Here is a 23,539-nt window from a genome sequence, read left to right as displayed (position 1 = left end):
ACATAAATACATAAATAAATAAACAAATAAATAAATATACTACTAAATAACTAGATAGCTAATATGTTTCCGGACTCAGCTAGCTATGTAGCTATATAGCTAGATAGTGAGTCCATTTGGTTGCATTATAATGACAAGACTCTGTTTCATCGATGATCGGTGTCAGTATTGGTATCTCAAAATCCTGGAATGGAAAATTGCCTGTGACCACGCCCATTTTTGCCAAACTCAAACGCCTCCTCAGATTGACCTCAAGTGTTCGAGTACAGCGATACCTCAGTTGACGAACACTTTACCTCACGAACCTTTCGCTTTACGAAGATTAAATTCGCGAGAATATAATCTTGGCATAAGAACTAGTTTTCGGCGGACAAACCAACCCACAGCGCCACGGTGGCTGGCGGACTAGTTTTCGGCGGATGAACACCAAACCACACGGTCGACCAGTGCCACGGTGGCTGGCGGACTAGTTTTCTTTGAGTACAGATGTGGTTTGCTATCGAGTGGAGTACTTTTGCTATTATGGGAGCAAAAAAGACCCCACCACAGGCTAGTGTTAAGCCGAAGAGGACCCTAAGGAAAATGACGGTCGAGCAGAAGAAGGAGATCATCGTAAAAACACCAACGAGGTGTGCGTTTGTGTGCCTTAGCGTCCCAGTACCAGTATGCTAAGTCGACCATCGCTACGTGTGGCTAAGAGTGTTTCTGTGATGTCTAAGCAATGGTATCAGGCAATAGAAGAGGTTGAAAAACCTCTGTTGATTTGGATTAACAAAAAGCAGCTAGCAGGGGACAGTGTGAGTGAGGGTATTATCGCCGAGAAAGCACGGAAATTTTACTCAAATATCATCAAGAGGAAACTATATCAACGACCATCACAAAGGTAAATAAAATGACTTTATTATACAGGACAATGTATTTCTTTAATTACAATACAAAAGTACATTTATTATCCATAAAATAAGGTATATTTTATCGAGTTGCAAGGCTTATTTCGTAGCAAATGATGTTTTATGGGGACCTGGGAACTGATTATTCTCATTTTAATGGTTTCCTATGGGAAATTCATGTTTGGAAGAAACACTTTTCACCTTCTGGGTTACTTCGTAAGCCAAGGTATCACTGTACTGTACTGTACTGTACTGTCATCATGATAGCAAGTACAACTCATTTCATTCAATTGAAACCAAGCGGTTGGTTAAACCCACTGGGTGACTTTGCATCTTCGGCATTGCTGCCATTATTTGCTCAGAATGTGGTTATGAAATATTTTCAATTCTGGTGTTTTTTTTATTGCTCTACTCAGCTTGACCGGAGTGTTAATTCAAAACTTTGCAGGACATCACCACCTACCTAGACGGCTTGCGAAAGCAGTGATGCAACCACCATCTAGACATTAACAAAACTGCAAAACATTACAGTCATTTATACAGAATATAAAAAATACATATTTATATATGAATATTTTTTTTAGAATTAAAAAATAAAAATTCAGCATACAGTTTAGTTGTTAACGGTGATATCCCACAAACTGTTAATTGTCGGTGTTATCATATGTTAATAATAACAAATAATACAGCAGTTATTTGTCCTTTTGAAAACAAAATATCGTCATGCCGATTTTAAAATGTCACAATTGCAGTTTTTGCCACCTGCTGTAGGTTTTTGTGGTACTTAATTTGACCTTTTGCGCCAATGATGACATCATCTATGAACAATCATATCTTATTAAAATCTAATTCACTGTATGTATTTTAAGACCAAACAAACTTGGCCGTACAGCTTCAGGATGGAACTGCTTTAATCATGTATATACAGTAAAGTCTCGTTATATCGATATCGGTTATATCGATAGTACTGCTTATTACGATACTATTTCTATGAATGCAAGGAGAAAATTTACATGCCGCAGGATCGGATATATCGATAGTCCGGTTATATCGATATTTTTTCCGACTCTCGAGAACGAGACTTTACTGTATTTATAATTTATAATTTATTTTATAATTATTTTAATGATTGTCATTATGTTGGCTTCATTTTGGCTTAGTTTTTTTTCCAAGTCCCGATGTTATAAGAATAAAAAATGTTACCATTGTTTGGCCCTTAAAACAGTATCGCATATTCCCAGCAAAATGTCGATTTTTTAATTTCAAGTTTCCAAGAAAGAAGTTTTCCGGGCTAGAAAAGTTGTTTAGCTGTATTCGCTAGCTATTAGCTATCTATTCACTAGCTATGAGCTATCTATTTGCTAGCTATTAGCTATATTTGCTAGGTATTAGCTATCTATTCACTAGCTATTAGCTATCTATTCGCTAGCTATTAGCAATCTATTCACTAGCTATTAGCTATCTATTCGCTAGCTATTAGCAATCTATTCGGGAGCTATTAGCTATATTCGATAGGTATTAGCTATCTATTCACTAGCTATTAGCAATCTATTCGGGAGCTATTAGCTATGTATATGCTAGCTTTTAGCTATATATTCGCTAGTTATCAGCTATCTGTTTGCTAGCTATTAGCTGTCTATTCGCTGGGTATTAGCTATCTATTCACTAGCTATTAGCTATATATTCGCTAGCTATTAGCAATCTATTCGGGGGCTATTAGCTATGTATTTGCTATCTATTAGCTATCTATTCGCTAGGTATTAGCAATCTATTCACTAGCTATTAGCTATCTATTCGCTAGCTATTAGCAATCTATTCGGGTTCTATTAGCTATGTATTTGCTAGCTATTAGTTATCTATTCACTAGCTATTAGCGATCTATTCGCTAGCTATCAGCTATCTATTTGCTAGCTATGAGCTATATTCGCTAGGTATTAGCTATCTATTCACTAGCTATTAGCTATCTATTCGTTAGCTATTAGCAATCTGTTCGGGAGCTATCAGCTACGGATATGCAAGCTTTTAGCTATATATTCGTTAGTTATCAGTTATCTCTATGCTGTCATATTATTTGTTATTTAGTTTTTTTTTGTTCTTATGACTTCGAGACGGCGCCGCGAGAGTGGCTGCCTTTCCAGCAGCTCATGTATTTTGTTTTTCTACTTCCATTCCTTTCATCACTTTGCTGCTGTGAAATGTAAATTTCTCCACTGTGAGACTAATAAAGGCATATCCAATCCAATTTATTTGCTAGCTATTAGCTGTCTATTCGCTAAGTATTAGCTATCTATTCACTAGCTATTAGCTATATATTCACGAGCTATTAGCAATCTATTCGGGAACTATTAGCTATGTATTTGCTAGCTATTAGCTATCTATTCGCTAACTAGCTAGCTTGCTATCAGTTTGAGTTACTTCCGGGTTGAATGAATGCTGGCGCGTGTGGCTGCCGCTGCTCACCCGCAGAAAAACTTATCCTGTGAATGTAAAGTGACTTTAAAATGATGTTTTATGGGGACCTGGGAACGGATTATTGTCATTTTTAATGGTTTCTTATGGGAAATAAATGTTTGGCAGACGAACTTTTTGCCTAACACACTCCGTTATTTAGTTTTTTTTTAACTTTGTTACTTCTGGGTTGAGTGAACGCTGGTGAGTGTAAAGTGTCCTTGAGAGTTTTGAAGGGCGCTTATAAATGAATGTATTATTATTATTATTATTATTATTATTATTATTATTATTATTATTATTATTATTATTATTATTATTATTATTAATGAGAATGGGCGGGGACAGAGGATGATTTTATTTTATTTTACTTATTTATTTATGAATAAAGATGGATGAGAACAGAAGGGCGTCCTGTTCGCGAACGGCCAACAAAATAGGTACAAGTGTCCATCTCTACATCTAACCCTCCAGGATTTAATTTGCCTCACTGTAAAAAAAATGCGTCTGTGTAAGCTCTCAGTCGTACAGGAGTGGTCCATCGATGAGAAGGTTTCTTCAGCCGTCATCTGTACAAAAGTGAAGGTTTCGGACGTTTCGCCTCCTATCCAAGAGACTTTCGCTGACGAAGTCTCTTGGATAGGAGGCGAAACGTCCGAAACCTTCACTTTTGTACAGATGACGGCTGAAGAAACCTTCTCATCGATGTAAAAAAAATGACAAAAAAAAATTAAAAAGTCACATTACAAATAAAACGAAGCATATATCGAGAAATGAATGAGATTTTTGAATTAAGCAACTGAAACTGCCACAGAGACCACTGTTAGGTATTTTCCTTCATATTTATTTATTTTTTTCGGGAATGGAACGACAATGGCCTCACACTGTATAAATCGCCTGTGTGAACGAATAAAGAGCAGCTCAGTCTCTGGCTAGTGAATTGTGGAGGTTCTCGCTCGCGATATGCTTTTGTCAGCTTGTTAAACGCTTTACTTTATCTCATTACTTTTGATTGCGTTATATGAAAGTGGTCCATATATGCATACAGTGATACCTCATTTTACGAACACTTTAGCTCATGAACTTTTCGCCTTACGAACATTAAATTTGAGAGAATACAATCTTGGCATAGAAACTAGTTTTTGGTGGACAAACCAAACCGCACGGCGCCACGGTGGCTGGCGGACTAGTTTTCGGCGGACGAACACCAAACCACACGGTCGAACAGCGCCACGGTGTCTGGCGGACTAGTTTTCCACACCCACTTTCTTTGAGTGCAGATGTGGTTGGTTACGTACGTTTGCTATTGTGCGACCGAAAAAGCCCCACCACAGGCTGGTGTTAATGTCAATAGAAGAGGTTGAACCAATTCGTAAGCTGAGGTATCGCTGTACTTGATATTTACATGTTTGATATGAACTGTATACACTTTGCTTTATTTAAATTATCATTACAATTGGTAATAATTAATAATAATGTTACCTTCCTGTAGCAAATGCAAACCGAATTGTGACTTTCAAACCAAAGACCCACCGAAGTGGAAGTTTTTGGCCTCGTGTTACACCCCGACTTTGCACCTCAGTCAAGTCTTACCTGGATATTTGCCTCCACGACTTCTTTTGATGAAGCAGACGATGAGAAGGATCAAAATAATGAGGGCGATGGCGCACATCAAGCCGATGAACCAGCCCTGAGTCGCAATATCCACCTGGTCAATGTAGGCTGGAGGAGACGTGACCCAAAGTCAAAGTGCGTAAACACACACACAACACAACACACAACGGGTGGGGCAGAAAAAGAGAGAAGGTGAAGAAAATACAGGTAACATCCGACTTACGACCGGCTCGACTTACGACCACTCGTACTTGCGATCGACTCGACTTACGACCACCCATACTTACGATCATGACTTCCAGACCCTATTTTAAATTTTTAAATTATACATCTGGCATTGCAACACGCTAGCAGCCCGGCAATGCGTACGACAATTTTGGCCAGCCAGCATCTCACTCTCATACAGCAATCGACCGTGTGATGGCAACAGAGGGGGGAGTTTGCCAGTCATTTAGCCTGCAAGTCTCTATTCAACATCTCAAATGGATTTCAACTTCGACCATTTTGACTTACGACCGTTTGGTCGGAACGGAACTCGGTCGTAAGTCAGATGTTACCTGTATCGTGTTTAAGAGTTTCATCCCGTTTTATGCTTAGTTAGCCAAATACGTGTACATGACCAGGATACGCAATCGAGCACAGAGAATCTGGGCTGACTTTGATACGAACAGAACCAGCCCGTTAAACTGTCTAACCCAGGGCAAAAGGGAGTATTAGGTACACTCCCGCACCGGAAGATATCAGTAGCCAGGTTACAAATCTATCGGTTCATGGAAAGGACACTCATTAAAATGTCTATGTTGTGTTGGTTTATGGATGTTGGTGCTTGTACCAGGGGACGACTTGGAGGGATGTCCGTGGGACATCCAGGGGCGTGGTATTCAGATCAAGAAGGAAGTGTTTTACTCATGTATCACTTGAATTTGCATGTACACTCAATAAAAAGCGTTGCAGAGAGCGGGTGTCGGTCCAAGAAGGGCACACAAAGTGGCTTCATGAAAACGACGCCCCCTGCAGGCAGTAAAAGACAGTCTTTCTGTGTTCGAGTCTTTGTTCTTAGTGAACATCTCTGACAGTGGGACAGAGATCCGACAGTCATCTGCAGAGCAGTGGAAGGAAATTCCATGTTTCCTTAAGACTGAACCCAATGGGAGCAGGTATAGTAAGAACAGCAGAGGCCTCAAAATTGAGCCCTGCGGAACACCACAAGACAAATGGGGGCGGTGCATGACTCAGAGGAACCAATTCTTGAGTACTTCAACCTTTGTAACCCATTTGCCTTGCCAATCCGACTCCACCAGGCCAGGTTTGGTCTCACCTGCTTTGGTCTCAAAGGTAACCGATTTGCTGGTGATGCTGCTGAGTTCGTGGGAGTAAACCCTCAGATGGTATTTGGCCCCCGCGATCAAATCCGTCACTGTAACGGGGGGTTGGTGTGGCACTGGTATGGTTTTCATTGTGTTGTCGCCTTGGAGACACAAGAAAGGGCCAATCATACTCAAAAGGGGGGGTGGGCAGTGTTGCGTTCAACTCTATGGTCAGCCGTTATGGTAGCCAAGCATCATCAAAAACTGTGCTATGCACATCTGCAAGATCATCCAGGCTGATTTCCCTCTGGAATACACGAATCATGCACATATAAGATCAGATGAGAATATGTTTTTGAAGTATTTACTGTAGTACCAGTGAGCGAGGGCCATGACAACGTCTTGTGGGGGTTGATCCAAAAAAAAATTGCACTATTTTCCAGAGGTAATCAGAAAAGGGCAATGAAATGGAGCAGGTGTTCAACAAGGCAGAAGCAATACACATATGAATGTATTCTCTTCTTAATTTTTCCAATCAGGTGATTTGGAAAATGCAAACCATTGTTTGCAAGCCGTCACCTAAAGGAAGTGTGATCATTCCAGTTAATAAAAACAATAAAAAACAAAAACATGGTCAATACAGTGATACCTCGGCTTACGGACGTGTTAACTAACAAACTTTTCGCCTTCCGAACATTAAATTCGTGAGAATATAATCTTGGCATACCAACGAGTTTTCGGGAAATACACGGAGCGCTACAATGGCCGGCGGACTCGTTTTCAGCGGAAGAACACTAAACCACATGGTCGAATAGCGCTATGGTGACTGCCGAACTACTTTTCCACACCCACTTTCTTTGCGTGCAGACGTGGTTTGTTTTGAGTGTAGTACTTTTGCTATTATGGGACCGAAAAAGACCCCACCACAGGCTAGTGTGAGGCCGAAAAGGATACAAACGAAAATTACAGTCAAGCAGAAGAAGAAGATCATTGAAAACCACCAACAAGGTGTGCGTTTGTGTGCCTTAGCGTCCCAGTACCAGTATGCTAAGTCGACCATTGCTATGTGTGGCTAAGGGTGTTGTCTAAGAAACGTCTCAGGCAATAGAAGAGGTTGAAAAACTTCTGTTGATTCGGATTAATGAAAAGCAGCTAGCAGGGGACAATGTGAGTGAGGGTATTCACCGAGAAAGCACGGCAACTTCACTTGGATATCATCAAGAGGCAACGACCATCACAAAGGTCAATAAAACATCTTTATTATACGGTACGGTTTATTCCTTTCATTACAATAGCACATTTATTATACATGAAATAAGATATATTTGGGGTAGCTTTGAGGCTTATTTAGTGGAAAATTATGTTTTATGGGGACCTGGGAACTGATTATTTTCATTTTAATGGTTTCCTATGGGAAATTAATGTTTCAAAGACAGACTTTTCGCCTTAGACACACTTTCTGGGAACCAGTTAAGTTCGTAAGCTGAGGTATCACTGTACTTGAGCATGACACTCAGCGAGTGAAAAGAGAGAAGGCAGCACAAGGTAGTGATGCTTCATGCTTCATGCTTCCAACCACTTGAAGGATGAACTTATCCAAAAGAATTCATGACGAAACGCTCCTTTTCAGTCCCAATTCATCAGCAAGCCAAACGCAAGGAACACAAGAGCAAACATGCCACTCCTCTAACCCATAAAACAATTCCTATTGTCAGGACATGACAGGTATTGACATCAAGAAATTCATGTACATCATTGTGACACTTGTGGTCATTGGATACTTATCTACACATAAATATTGATGAAAAGGTTTCTTCAGCCGTCATCTGAACTTCTTTGAAGGTGTCGGACATTTCGCTTCTTATCCAAGAGGCTTCGTCAGCGAACTAAAATTTTGCTGGTAGTTCTGGCCCTATGTAACATCCGACTTACGACCAACTCGACTTACGACCGCCAAATCTGGCTATTAGTTAAGGCTAGCTATTAGCTATCTATTAGCCAGCTTTCTATCTATTTGAGTGACTTCTGGGTTGAGTGAATGCTAGCACGAGAGGCCGCCGCTGCTCACTCACAGAAAAACTTATCATGTGACTGTAAAGTGACCTTGAGAGTTTTGAAAGGTGCTTAGAAATGAAATGTATTATTATTATTATTATTATTATTATTATTATTATTAGTAGTAGTAGTAGTAGTAGTAGTAGTAGTAGTAGTAGTAGTAGTAGTATTGTTGTTGTTGTTATGGTTATTATTATTATTATTCTTTTCCCATGTTAGCGTTTTATTCCAGCTTCAGCTGTTGTTAAAGTGCTATATAAATCAATACAAGTAAGATCGGCTCGACTTACGACCACTCGTACTTACGACCATGACGTCTAGACCTTATTTTTAAAATGTTTAATTCTACACCTGGCACCGCAACGTGCTAGCAGGCCAGCAACGCCTACAACAATTTTCGCCAGCCAGCATCTCTTGCGCATCAACATTGTGAATGGATTTCGACTTACGACCATTTCGACTTACAACCGTTTGGTCAGAACGGAACCCGGTCGTAAGTCAGATGTTACCTGTATTGTATCTTTTGAAAAAATATATTTGATTTGGGTAGTTGTATTGCAGTAAAAATGAAACTTGCTTTTAAACATTTGAGATACAGCATTTGCAGTGATGGTTGTGCCATGAATAAAATGCAATATTTTCGGGATATACAGTTTACTATATTTCGATTTACGACCATCTCGACTTACGATCAGTTCAACTTACGACTGTTTGGTCAGAGCGGAACTCGGTCGTAAATTGGATGTTACCAGTATATATATCCTTACTGTCCAGAGGTGGCTGTGCCAGACCTCTGCTCTGATAGGTCCATGGTCTAAGGTTGGGGGGGAGCAGAGAACTATTTTCTGAGGCGACAATGATAACTTCTATTGTCCTGATGAGAAGCGGAACGTCTGACACCTTCAAAGAAGTACAGATGACGGCTGACGAAACCTTTTCATCGATGGACCACTCCTGTACCACTGAGAGCTTACACAGACCTACACATAAATAAATTCAATAGAATGGCAGCAAAAAGGGGCCACTCCCTGTTGAGAGTCAATCCATTTTAGATACGACCTTGAAGCTTGAATGCTAGCTGGGCAGTCGGTGGGGTGGGGTGAGGTAAGGAAGTCCATTAGATCAGTCTCGTTTTACCTCCACTTAGCCCACCCCTCTACCATTTCCCATCCCCCACACGCCGTTTTTCTTGGGCTATTCACAATCTACCATCATGAACAATTAAAGACACGGCCAGCGTCCATCAAAAATTCACACACTTTTTACATGAGTAGATACAGGCTCAAAGATTGTCCAATTTGTAAAAAAACAAGTGTCAGCTGAGCTAAAACGCGTCATCAAAATACTTTCACTTATTAACTCATTCAATGCCATCCCCCAAATTTATTCGGGAATTGAAAATGTGACGTAAAGCGCCATTCACGAACATTCTTGCAAGGGTGCCGATAAAGCGCTTGTCAGACCTCTGCTTAGTTCCAGCTTCAGCTGTTGTTCAAGCGCTTTTTGTGTTGATATGTACATAGATAAATTCATTTTTACAAAATCAAAATAGCATTAAAGCAGAGTATCAAAGGTTCAAATGGAGTATATAATTAACAGTAAAATAATTATATAAACCTAAGCTCTGTATTTGCTATCTAGCTGGCTAGCTATCTATCTAGCTAGCTTGATCTCTATTTGCTATCTATGTAGTTCGCCTGATATCTATTTGCTATCTATCTAGCTAGCTTGATCTCCATTTGCTATCTACCTGCTAGCTAGCTCTCTGTTTGCTATCTACATCTGTCTCTCTCTCTCTATCTATCTATCTAGCTAGCTATTGGCTATCTATTAGTTGCTAGCTAGCTAGGTTTCTTTCTATATGAGTTACTTCCAGGTTGAGTGAACGCTGGCGTGTGTGGCTGTCGCTGCTCACCCACCCACAGAAAAACTAAGCCTTTGACTGTAAAGTGAACTTGGGAGTTTTGAAAGGCACTTATAAATGAAATGTATTATTATTATTATTATATATGAACCAATATGTATGTATTGCATTTTATTTTGGACACCCTGCCCCCATTTCAAGCTCATATAACTCCAGACCCATATAAACTTGGAATTAACTCTTTTTTTCTGATGAAAGAAGAGACTAACGTTTCTCATTCTGTATTGAATGTTTATGTAGTCCTAAAATTCAATATTCTGTAGGTCAAGCCAATCTCCACCATAATTCCATTGATTCAAAAAGAGAGGTGATGCGTGTGTTCCAGAAAAGCAGACTTAAAACATGCATGAAACTCAAGACAAAAACCAAAGCATAGGTGCAATCATCAACTTCCAACTCACTAGCCCATTACAGTATCACTAGCCGCTAGTGATAGGCGCATACTGGCCAGAGCTAGCATACTGCTTAGTGTAGCAAGCTGCATAAGCAAATATATTGTTGTGTTGGTTTAATAGCGGTTTTGTCAAGCCACAATGACTGAAGGAGAAGAAATGGATTTGCTTGCAGATATCCTGTTCAAGCTATTTTCAAGATGGACTTTTCAAGAATAAATGGACAGAATTAAGACAGGTAGGACAGCTCCGAAGCTAGCATAAATAGCTAATAATATCGCAATTTTATGAGGTTATCATAGTCAAAATTGGAACAGTTTAATGCCTGTATTTCTGAAGTTTCTTCAAGTCATAAGTTATTTCCTGGACAACACCATCCTCTAGTGGATTGATTCAGACATAGCGCTACCGCCACTGGTATATTAAGACATTTGTTGTGTGTATATAGCAAACTGTAAAAATCTACAAATGAATTTTTAGAGTGCCCAACAAGATGTTTGGACATCAAATAGCCAATATCGGAACCTAATTGGGTCTGTAGCTGACAAATTGCTTTTTTGTGGTACTGAATTCAGGCTTTTAACTTGATAAAGCAAACGAGCTTGATCTGAATTCTTACTGTCCAACGTTAACTCGAGCACAAAGTCGCTGCTGCTGGGCGGGAAGCTGTGTTTCCAGGTGATGTTAGCGTAGTTACTGTTATGGTCAACCGTCAGATTCCAGATCTCTCGCTCAGTGACCACTGCATCATTGGGGGTGGGGTCAAAGTAAAGGGTCAACAGTCAAAGAAGGCACAAATCCAAAAAACTCACTTCTGGAGACAGAAGGAAGATTAAAGGACAACCAACACCATTTTTTTGTTTCTTAACTGACATCAGAAAAACGTTTTCTAGCATCTAAAATAGCCAAAACACGCAGGCTGACATTTTTTGTCAAATGCAAAACACTAATAAAAATGAGTTAAGGTTTCCCAAAACTACTTCAAAATGACCCCGGAAATTGTGAGTTTCAGAAGGTCCCGCCCCCTTGTTCGTCACATCACGCCAGGATGTCTTCGCCTTGCTCAAGATTCAAAACAATGGCTTCAGATTCGGAGAAGATGCTTTCTTGTTCCTCATCCAGTTTTGAATATGATTCAAATAGTTCTGAAGAGGAAAGCATAAATGTTTGCAATCGATTATCGAAGTACTTGTGTATCAATTTGAGCCATCAGGACTCCAATGTAGCATCCCAGAAAATGCACAAGATGGCGCCCAAGCTCCGTTGGAAAGGGGCTGATTTGTCTGCTAGGAATTTGTGTCAGCGAATATCAAATAGTTGTCTTGGTGCAAAACACAACGATTCACCATCACGTTATTTATGTGTTTTCCTTCTACTTCTAATATCGCCATCAACACAAAGTTTTTAGACCAAACAAAGGACCCAAAATGCATTGTGTGTCGCTTTCTCAGTCATGGGTGTTCCCGCCGTGATGTCGCTTAAGGCATCGTCATCAACTCGAAAACAAGCCTTCCTGAGTATTCAGCGCAAGTCTTAAAACATAAAATATAGTTATATGCCGTGGAATCTTTGTAAAATACGCTCAGTAGAAGTCATTTGAAGTCATTTTACAAATTATGGACGCAAGTTGTCCGGGGAGGTGTCGGTTGTCCTTTAAAGATTCCACCGCATATAGCTATATTTTACGTTTTAAGACTCGCGCTGAATATTCAGGAAGTGTTGTTTTTGAGTTGGTGACGAGTCCTCACCCTACGTCACTGAAGGAACGCCCCTGACCGAAAAAAGGACACATTGTAGCAGTCCTTCCATCACGTCAATCCATTTTGCAGTACTTGTTTGGTCTGACAACTTTGTGTTGCACCAAAAAGAGGCAGAAGAGGGTGACAAAGCTCCGTGTAAGGAATTAATCAGCCCGTGGAAACGGGCTGATTAATTCCGAGCTTTGTCACCCTCTTCTGCCCCTTTTTTAGTGCTACATTTCCCCCCCTATTGCCTCAAAATGGCACGGAATAAATTCTTTAATCGATTGCAAACATGTATGTATGAATCATATTCATAACTGGATGAGTAACAAGAAAGCATATTCTTCGAATCTGAAGCCATTGTTTTGATTCTGCAGCAAGGCAAGACATCTTGGGGTGACGCCACGAACAAGGGGGCGGGACCTTCTGAAACTGGCCAATTCCAGGTTCATTTTTTTGCAGATTTTGGACACTTTAAGTCATTTTTATTGGTGTTTTGCATTTGACTAAAAATATCAGCCTGTGTGTTTTTTGTATTTTAGTTGCTATAAATGTTTTTGTGCTGTCAGTTAGAAAACAAAAAAGTGATGTCTGTTGTCCTTTAAGTCTGATACGTATTGGTAGCAGGCGTTAAATTGCCTATATGTGGATTGAAAGTTCACCCTGAACTGTTAAAAAAAACTTTTTTTTTCCAATTCATGAAACTACCCCATAACAATCGTACAAAGTTGTGAAAGAAATGTGTTTCTTTCGCTATTTTAACAGAAGTGTATGTCATATGTGGCGCAGATCACATAGCAATATGCGCTAATCGTAATCGACTTGTGCCGGTGCTGGCGCAGTGGAGTACCAAAATGGCACCTGTGGCTGCCAAAATGCATCAATAGCGCAAGTGCGCCGCCTTGTTGGATTCCTGAAGAAGTGTGCATGCAGTGTCAAAATGACGCACGATCTAATGTGTTGAATTCAAATTGCCTTCCCATATTTATATGTTCAACTCAAGATGTTCCACCTCTATACGACGGCCATGATAATCACAAGTGAATGTACCAAATACATCCTCATCAATATTCTTGTCGATGATCAGCACAGAAGGTGGAGTCGGAGTATCTGCCTCAGTCGTTTCGATGGCAGTAGTGCTTGTCTCGGCTGTAGTAGACATTGTAACAGTGGTAGTCGGAGAAGGAGGAGGAGTAGGAGATGAGGTACTAATTGTTGTGGGAGCGGCAGCAGGAGTAGTGGAAGGAAGAGGGGCGAAAGGAGGAGGAGGAACAGTAAAAGCTGAAGCCAAAGAGGCATCCGTAAGCTCAGCTACAAGGGAGGAGCAGGGAAAGAACAAACAGTTAGACACACGGCACAATTAACTGAATAAGGAAGTACGCGATATAAACACACACAGGCGCGCGCGCACCTGATAAGATTGTGTGGGAAGCGGGGAACTGGAGTGGAATTTATTTCCCACAAATAATCACATCTGTGGCGAGTTAACCAACTATTTATACTGGTGACTTGAGTAGCACTACCATCTAGTGGGCAAACGCGTAAATTACACTATGCTGCATATTTGAAATACGTCAGGATCGACGTACCGACAAGTGATGGAATTCCGGCTCTTTTCAGAGAGCCGGTTCTTTTGGCTCGGCTCACTATAAGGAAGCGGATCTTTTGGCTCTCAAATGGCTCCTCAGTTTGTTTGTTTTTTTTTTTTTGTGATCTTTTGGCTCTCAAATGGCTCCTCAGTTTGTTTGTTTGTTTTTTTTTGTTGCTTAAATTAATTAACTCCCAAAAATAATGTAAAATTATGTGAAAACCGAATTAGTCATGTAAAAAAAATACACTATATCAAATATTTTTATTGATATGGCTTGATTTATATGCGCACAGTTAGTTGATGCTAACTTTGACTTTCCCTGTGGTTACTCTGGTCTGATGATCAGCTGTCACTAATTTGCTTTTCATATTAATAATGCTATCATACCAACTAGTAAAAAATATATTGATTGAATAATAATAACAGCATAATATGTCTGTGTAAGCTCTCAGTCGTACAGCAGTGGTCCATCGATGAAAAGGTTTCTTCAGCCGTCATCTGTACTTTTTTGAAGGCGTCGGACATTTCGCTTCTTATCCAAGAAACTTCGTCGGCAAACTAAAGTCTAACTGGTAGTTTAGGCCCTATATATATCCCTACTGTCCAGACATGGCGGTGCCGGACTCTGCTGTGATAGGTCCGTGCTCTCAGGTTGGGGGGAACAGAGGACTACTCCCTGAAGCTCCACTGATTGTTCCTATTGTTCTGACTAACGACTGGCCTGATTGCCCCACTTCGACCGACATCACCTCATCAGAATTACTAATCATATGTTGCCTAAGTAGGCTGTTGTATGAACGATCCAAATTGAACCTCACCCCACCAAACCGGTTTAATGATTTAGTTGTTTTATGAAAATCGCTTCTTTTACTCCCCTTTCAAACCATCTATGTTCTTTCGCTAAGATTTTAACCTCATTGTCGTCAAATGAGTGGTTGCTCGCTTTTAGGTGCAAATATACTGCCGATTGAGGCCTACTTGTATTATCCCTGCGATGTTGATAAAGTCTTTTTTTTTGAGAATTTGTTGAGTCTCCCCAATGTACTGCTCTTTACAATTTTCATTCTTACAATGTATGGAATAAACTACATTACTCTGTTTTTCATTTGGCAGCCTATCTTTTGGATGCACTCATTTTTGCCTTAGAGTGTTTATCGGTTTGAAATAAGTAGGAATTTTGTGTTGCCAAAGGACTCTTTGTAGTTTTTCAGAAAGTCCTGCAATGTAAGGTACTGCTACTCCTCTCCTTTTTGCGTCTTCAGAATTTTTGGTTTCATTCCCTATTCTTTCTTTCTGACATTTGTTGAATGACCACTGAGGGGACCCACAGTTTGTGAGTGCTCTCTTGATATGTTTTGACTCCTTTTCTCTACCTTCGACGCTTGTTGGTATTAGTTTAGCCCTATGCTGGAGGGTTCTGATAACTCCTAGTTTGTGTTGTAAAGGGTGGTTAGAGTCAAAAAGTAAGTATTGGTCAGTGTACGTAGCCTTCCTAAAGACTTCTGTTTTTAGCGCTCTGTCCTCTTTTATCATGACTTTACAATCCAAAAAGGCTAGTTGGTTCTCTTTAATGTCCTCACGAGTAAATTTAATGTTGATGCCTACCGAGTTGAGGTGATCTGTGAAGGATTGAATTTCTTGTTTTTTAATTATGACAAAAGTATCGTCCACATATTGGATATGCCTTTATTAGTCTCACAGTGAGTATATCTAAACCAGTGTCGAGGTTTTGTCCCAGGGAAGGATGTGAGGGCCTGTTTCTCCATCTCTTCCATGTACAGATTAACCACTATGGGTGAAACTGGTGAGCCCATAGCACAACCATGAATTTGTTTGTAAAATGTCTCCTTAAATTGAAAACACGTAGTATTAAGGAAGATTTCCAATAATTGGCAGATGTTGTCTGGTTTAAGTTTGGTTCTTTCATGCAGAGAAACATCCGTCAGTAGTCTCGTCCTCACCACTGAGACTGCTTCTGGGGTTGGGACAGATGTAAATAGAGAAGTCACATCGCAAGATGCCAAAGTTTCCTCAGGTTCCAATATGAGGTCTTTGATCCTCTCTACAAACCCTGTGGTGTTCTCTATGTGATATTCTGTGTTACCAACCAACGGAGCTAAGATAGTTTTTAAATATTTGGCTACATTGTATGTAGAGGAGTGAATACAAACAATGGGTCTGAGGGGGAACCCTTCTTTATGTATTTTTGGCAAGCGCCATAAATACATGGCGTGGACTCTCCCGGGTATAATCTATAATACATCTGTTTGTCTATATGTTTACCTTTCTCTAACTTTTGGAGACAGTCTATCAGTTCTTTCTTGTATCTATTGGAAGGGTCCCTTTTTAGTTGCTCATAAGTGTTAGAATCACTGATTAACCTCTTTATTTTGTCTTCATAATCCAATGTGTTGAGAAGCACTGTGCATCTGCCCTTGTCTGCTGGCAAAATAGTAATATTTTTATCTTTTTGTAGAGTAGTTAACGCCTTTCTCTCTTCTAATGTTATGTTGGACGGAGGTGGTTTGGCACTTCTAAGAAGGGCTGATATATTAATGCGCAGATCATCAGCCTCTGCCTAGGAAAGTTTGTTATTTTTAATAGCCGATTCAGTAGCTGTGATGCAGTCTCTTGTAGGGATTGTTTTAGGAGTTACTGAGAAATTTAAACATTTGGTTAGTACCGCCTTTTTCTGTCTCTGAGAGATCTCTGTCTAACAAGTTTTTGATCCAATTCTCCCTTGAAATCTGCTCATACCTAATTTTTCCCCTTTATCAACATTGCAGGGATAATACTAGTGGGCCTCAATCAGGAGTATATATGCACCTAAAAGCTAGCAGATGACGGCTGAAGAAACCTTCTCATCTAAAAGCTAGCAACCACTCATTTGACGACAATGAGGTTAAAATCTTAGCGAAAGAACATAGCTGGTTTGAAAGGGGAGTAAAAGAAGCGATTTTCATAAAACAACTTAATCCTTCATTAAATCGGTTTGGTGGGGTGAGGTTCAATTTGGATCGTTCATAAAATAGCCTGCTTAGGCAACATAGGATTAGTCATGCTGATCAGGTGATACCAGGGCCAATTGGGCAATCATGCCAGTCGTCAGTCAGTACAATAGAAGCTATCAGTGGAGCTGCAGGGATTAGTCCTGTGCTCCCCCCAACCTGAGAGTAGGGACCTATCATAGCAGAGTCCAGCACCGCCAGGTCTGGACAGTAGGGATATATATATATATATATATATATATATATATATATATATATATATATATATATATATATATATATATATATATATATATATATATATATATATATATATATATATGTCTCCAGAAAAGCGCAGTGCTGGGAACAGCACGGATACTGCGCAGAACCCTCAAGCTTCCTGGCCTCTGGTAGAGGACACGAGCTGAAATGGGGACAGACACCACCCATGGTGGGTGAGACGAGGATTTTTATATATATATATATATATATATATATATATATATATATATATATATATATATATATATATATATATATATATATATATATATATAGGGCCTGAACTACGAGTTAGACCAGGCATGGGAAAACTACGGCCCGCGGGCCGCATACGGCCCGTTAGGCTTTTTAATCCGGCCCGTCGAACCTGCCCAAGTAATAGTAAAAACAGTGTCTGAAACTCATGACAAAAAAAAATAGCGGACAACAGGGCAGGTAACTGAAAAGTTGCCTGCACCATTTTTCACAACTTGAAGCACAATCAGCCAACTAATCACATTAAAAAACATTGTCACAAAGTGTGAAGTTTTTTTTAAATCAAGAATGTACCTACGACAAATGCTACCTTGCTTAATTTACGGTAAATGTGCATGGCTAGATTTTGCTGCAGTAGACGATTGTCATTGTGGAGCACAATGTGGAATGAAAATTCCTTTCATCACTTTGCTGCTGTGAAATGTAAATTTCTCCACTCTGAGACTAATAAAGGCATATCCAATCCAATCCAATCCAATCCAATCCAATCCAATCCAACGCAACGTTTGCATTGCTTCCTACGAGCCACTAAGCCCCTTTCATAAGTCTCACGTACACTTTACAGTCACGGTTTAATGTAAATTTACGTTTTGTAGCGTCACATATGTTCTTAGCTTCTTTTGAATCTTTCTTCTGGGCTGAGGTTCTGTGCATCTATTTTGGAAAATTATATGCAATTGCACGACTTTATAACGCTTGCGAAAGTCCGAAAGAAAGAAGCAGGCTTCTGATTGGCTGCCGTGCCGAGTATGCAAATTTCACTGCAGGTAGCCTATGTCTGTGTGCTCGGCGACGGTACACGTGTATTGTTTGCGCGTGAAGGCGAGGGCGTCAGTGAGGCGTTTGTTGAGCGGTCAGGACAAACCATCTATGATTTGGCGGAATTTAACACAAGTAGGTACTATTGAGCTTGAATATTTCATTGTGGAATAATATGTTTTGAATGTTGAAAGCGATTCCATTTTTCAATAAATGTTGATTTCTTTAACTTTGCCCCTTCAATGAACACTTATTAAAAACAGACGCAATCTTGATGAATCACAGTGCATATGTTATTTTAATCTATTTCCATTTCCTCCTCCAAGTATCTGCGAAATAGTATGTAAACGCCATATTCCTTGAGGCAAATTTATTAACTGATCAGGGATATTTTTCACATTTGAAAGACTGTTAATAAATTGGGTTGTAGTGTTCTTACTGTGCTATGAGGTTTGTACACACTACATTTAAAGGACAACCGGCACCATTTTTTTGTGTTTCCCACTGACATCAGAAAAACGTTTTATAGCATCTAAAATACCCAAAACAGGCAGACTGATATTTTTCGTTAAATTATAAACACCAATAAAAATGACTTCAAAATGAATCCGGAAATGGCCAGTTTCAGAAGGTCCCACCCCCCTGTTCGTGACGTCACGCCAAGACGTCTTGCCTTGCTCGAGAATCAAAACAATGGCTTCAGATTCAGAGAAGATGTTTTCTTGTTACTCATCCAGTTATGAATATGATTCAAATAGTTCTAAAGAGGAAAGCATAAATGTTTGCAATTGATTCGAGGAATCCTCCAATATCAATTCAAGCCATCAATGACAGCAATGTAGCAATCAGAAAATGCAGAAGATGGCGCCCAAACTCTGTTGGAAATGGGCGGATTTGTCTACTGGGAATTTGTGTCAGTGAATATCAAATAGTTGTCTTGGTGCAACACACAACGATTCACCATGGCATTATTTATGTGTTTTCCTTCTAATTTCGCCATCAACACGAAGTTTTCAGACCAAACAAAGTACCCAAAATGCATTGTGTGTCTCTTTCTTGGTCAGGGGCGGTCCTAACGTGACATCACATAGGGATCGTCATCAACTCGAAAACAAGACTTCGTGAATATTCTGTTCAAGTCTTAGGACGTAAACTATAGCTATATGCTGTGGAATCTTTGTAAAATACGCTCAGTCAAAGTCATTTGAAATGATTTTATAAATTATGCCTTGTCCGGAGGCGTCGGTTGTCGGTTGTCCTTTAATGCTTTAGGTTTGGTATTTCCGGCCCAAAAACTCCCTCCAAATGCTCCTGGCCCGGCCCGTCTGTCAAATTTTAGAACCCAATGCGGCCCGCGAGTCAAAAAGTTTGCCCACCCCTGAGTTAGACTTTAGTTTGCTGACAAAGTTTCTTGGATAAGAAGCGAAACGTCCAACACCTTCAAAAAAGTACAGATGACGGCTGAAGAAACCTTTTCATTGAAACAGCATAATATAATAGTATTTGTCCACCTGTCTACCCAAACCCCCCACCCTTTTCTCCTCACTGCTGCATGGGTCGGTAATTCTCCCCTCCCTCCTCTACCAATCACGTGCGGCTTTAACTAAAGACCGGGGGTAGCGAATAGAGGACGGCTCCCATTTCCGACTCCTTGTTCGGAACCGGCTCTATTCGTTCACTTCAGAGATCCGGCTCTAAGAACCGGCTTGTTCGCGAACGACACATCACGAGTCCATACATTCCGTGTACTATAGACAGTACAGCACAGCATTGACAGGCCGTCAGGCACTGAAAGGCCTTCTCTACTGGCCGAAATATATCTGAATTAGAGACTGATTAGTTATATTTTGTCCATAAATTCTTATGAAATCATTTCAAATTTCCTTTCAGCTTCCTTTCATTGTTTTTGTATTAAGCATTTAACCAATCACATTTCAGCTATCATCTGGGTTACTTACGGGTTGAGTGAAGGCCTAGCTAGCTCTCTGTTAGCTAGCTAACTTTCTATCCGAGTTATTTAGCTATCGAATTAGCTGTCTTTTGGCTAGCTAGCTTTCTATCTATCTGAGTTACTTCCAGGTTGAGTGAAGGCCTAGCTAGCTATCTAATAGCTAGCTGGCTCGCTTTCTATCTATTTGAGTTACTTTCGGGTTGAGTGAACACTGGCGCGTGTGGCTGCCACTGCTTACCCACAGAAAAAACCAGTGACTGTAAAGTGACCTTGAGAGTTTTGAAAGGTGCTTACAAATGAAATGTATTATTATTATTTGTGACCAGGTTGGTAAATCTACCAGGACGCCTTCACAATCAATTATTTAAAAACGTTTCCCACCATTATAAGTTAAGAAATGACGTATCTTGGTAACAATGTGATATGAATAATGTCGATCAGAAAGTGTACAATGGGTCATTCCTGTTTTTTTACATTATGATGCTCACTTGAGCTAGCTAGCTGGCTACCTAGCTAGCTATATATTTGCTATCTACAACCTGTATTATTTGTTATTTCGTTTTTTATTTACTTCAAAATGGCACCGCTACAGTGGCTGCCTTTCCAGCAGCTCCTGTATTTTGTTTTTCTACTTCTTTCTTTCCATTAGAAAGTGTACAATGGGTCCTTCTTGGTCTTTTTTACATTATGCTATCTATTTGCTAGCTAGCTGGCTATTTAGCTAGCAATATATTTGCTATCTATAAGCTATATTATTTGTTGTTTAGTTTTTTTTTTCTTCAAATAGGTGGCGCTTCAGTGGCTGCCTTTCCAGCAGCTCCTGTATTTTGTTTTTCTACTTCTTTCTATCCTTCCCTCTTCCTTTCATAACTCTGCTGTGTTACTTCCGGGTAGAGTGAACACTGGCGCAAAGGGCTGCCGCTGCTCACCTGCACGAAAAAATCCCGCGACTTTAAAGTGTCCTTGAGAGTTTTGAAAGGATTAAATGTATTATTATTATTATCTATAAGCTAGCTAGCTATCTATCAGTTATCTATTAGCTAGCTAGCTATTAGTTATCTGTGAGCTAGCTAGCTAACTTTCTATCTATTTGAGTTATTCCGGGTTAGTGAACGCTGGCGTATGTGGCTGCCGCTTTTCACCCGAAGAAAACTGATCTTGCGACTGTAAAATGACCTTGAAAGTTTTGAAAGGTGCTTATAATTTTAAATTTTAATTTAATTGTAAATTTTTATATATACAGTAAAGTCTCGTTATATCGATATTCAAGGGAGTCCGAAAAAAATATCGATATAACCGGGACTATCGATATATCCGATATCGATATAACGAGACTTTACTGTATATATATATATATATATATATATATATATATATATATATATATATATATATATATACAGTGATACCTTGGCTTATGAACTTAATTGGTTCCCAAACAGAGTGTGTACGGCGAAAAGTGTGTATCCCAAACATTAATTTCCCATAGGAAACCATTAAAATGAGAATAATCCGTACCCAGGTCCCCATAATGAACCCAAATGCCAGCATGCTTGCATCATATTTCCCCAATCATGCTCGAAAGCAATGACGACATTATCATGTTTGGGGAGCAAAATGCAAAAAGCAGTCATGCGACCAGTTTAATCAAATTCCTCATGGAGGACTGAACCGGAGAATAGACGTGATGGATAATGGCGTACGAGGCAAAAGTGAGTAGGTGAGCTAGACAGTCTTGTGTGCTGTCCACCAAAGGAAAGAAATCATCTTTCCTTCCATTCCAAGCACAATTAGCAACATGCCTGTGGTAAAGCTGCATTTTGTCACGATCTGGTTGGCAACCAACGGGTGGCGCTGTCGGCCCCGCCTGCACCTGCACAGGTGTTGGTCGTTCCAATCAGTGGCAGTTAATGATGTTTGACATTTTGTTCCTGCTGACTTTATTTTCAATACAATTTGTCAAATACACCCTGCTGCTCCCTCCTGCCTGCTTTTTTGGGATGCACAACCATCACCGCCTTGCAGACCGTGACACATTTTGTGTACAATTAGATATCGCGACAGAAGTCAAAGTGGGGCAGCAGTTGGCAAAAATGGAGGAACACCGCATGATTGTGCAGTACCATCAGGGATCATTTCCAAAGCAATCACAGAGTCCGCGATCAATACTGGCGTCAATGAAGAAAGGCAATCAGGTACACAGATGAACAACTAACAGCTTTGTATTTGCTAGATAGCTAAATGGCTATTTAGCCTGTCTGCTTGATACTTTGCACATTGTTTCAGTTATTCCAAAGAGGAACCACTTACATTCAAATTTCATTAGATTAGATTAGCTGGCTAGCTAGCTATTTGCTATCTATTAGCTGTCTAGCTGGTTATCTAGCTATCTTGCTATATGGCTATTTAGCTGGCTGGCTGAATAGATAGCTGGCGATCTATTAGCTATCTGTTAGCTAGCTTGCTAGTTTACCATCTATTTGAGTTACTTGCGGGTTGAGTGAACGCTGGCGTGTGTGGCTGCCGCTACTCACCCACAGAAAAACTCATCCTGTGACTGTAAAGTAAGCTTGAGAGTTTTGAAAGGCGCTTAGAAATGAAATGGATTATTATTATTATTTGTATTGCTTTCAACATTTAGCTTGTAGCAGATGTGTGCACATTTCACCATGACGTCCCTCACTGCTGAAAAGGACGGTTTGATCCTCCCCTCTTTCATCTTGAACTGCTTCATGTCACAAAGACGGTACGGCAAGTGCAGAAGAACGAATGACTGTGTCTTTGTGTTGTCATATTTGTTGGTTTGGGTTTTTCCCTAAGATGGCGGCGCATGAACGTGAAGCGGCTCCTCTCTCTCCTGGCAATTGGCGTTTTCGTGTTTATTGTGTTTGTTTATTATGTGCCGTATGTCATGCATATTCGCATAGTTGTCAATAAAGCTGACTTTGACTAATGATAGACCACATTATTCTGTGAGATATGCTATGTATTTTATTTTTGCTGCGTATCTCCTGTATTTTGTTTTCCTACTTCTTTCTTTCCTTTCCTCTTCCTTTCATAACTTTGCTGCTATGAAATGTAAATTTCTCCACTGCGAGACAAATAAAGGTACATTCAATCCAATCAAGATATGATCAATATTACTGGTCTTATTCTATCCCTGATGGCAAATAACCACAGCTGTGGACAAAGCAAAACAAAGAAGCAATCAGAAGGCCAGCCTGCTGATATATGTTAGAAAAAAATAAAACATAAAAAAAACATAAACAGCAGCACAGTCCAGGTCATGTGTTGATTATTGCATTCAAATTGTGACGCAGGTGCAATAGAATCGACAGC

At 39.9% G+C, this 23,539-nt stretch overlaps 1 protein-coding gene across 12 annotated transcripts in view; it reads right to left on the bottom strand.

The window, feature by feature from the left end:
- Positions 1-23,539, bottom strand: part of nfasca (neurofascin homolog (chicken) a) — a 118,374-nt gene that overhangs the window by 20,435 nt on the left and 74,400 nt on the right. For 6 of the 12 annotated variants that reach the window (XM_089009337.1, XM_089009340.1, XM_089009341.1 and 3 more), the window contains 4 exons: positions 13,423-13,683; positions 11,250-11,372; positions 6,271-6,420; positions 4,932-5,060 (listed from right to left, as the gene is read on the bottom strand). In XM_089009337.1, coding sequence (XP_088865463.1) covers positions 4,932-5,060; positions 6,271-6,420; positions 11,250-11,372; positions 13,423-13,683 — 663 coding nt within the window. The remainder of the gene's footprint in view (positions 1-4,931; positions 5,061-6,270; positions 6,421-11,249; positions 11,373-13,422; positions 13,684-23,539) is intronic. The other 6 variants (XM_089009345.1, XM_089009346.1, XM_089009347.1 and 3 more) reach the window with 4 other exon arrangements.

The sequence above is a fragment of the Hippocampus bargibanti genome, linkage group LG12 (assembly GCF_051943395.1).
Source record: "Hippocampus bargibanti isolate YZ-2025 linkage group LG12, ASM5194339v1, whole genome shotgun sequence".
Classification (NCBI taxonomy): domain Eukaryota; kingdom Metazoa; phylum Chordata; class Actinopteri; order Syngnathiformes; family Syngnathidae; genus Hippocampus; species Hippocampus bargibanti.
The sequence above is the reverse complement of the archived record's forward strand: the minus strand, read 5'-3'. Positions and strand labels throughout refer to the sequence as shown.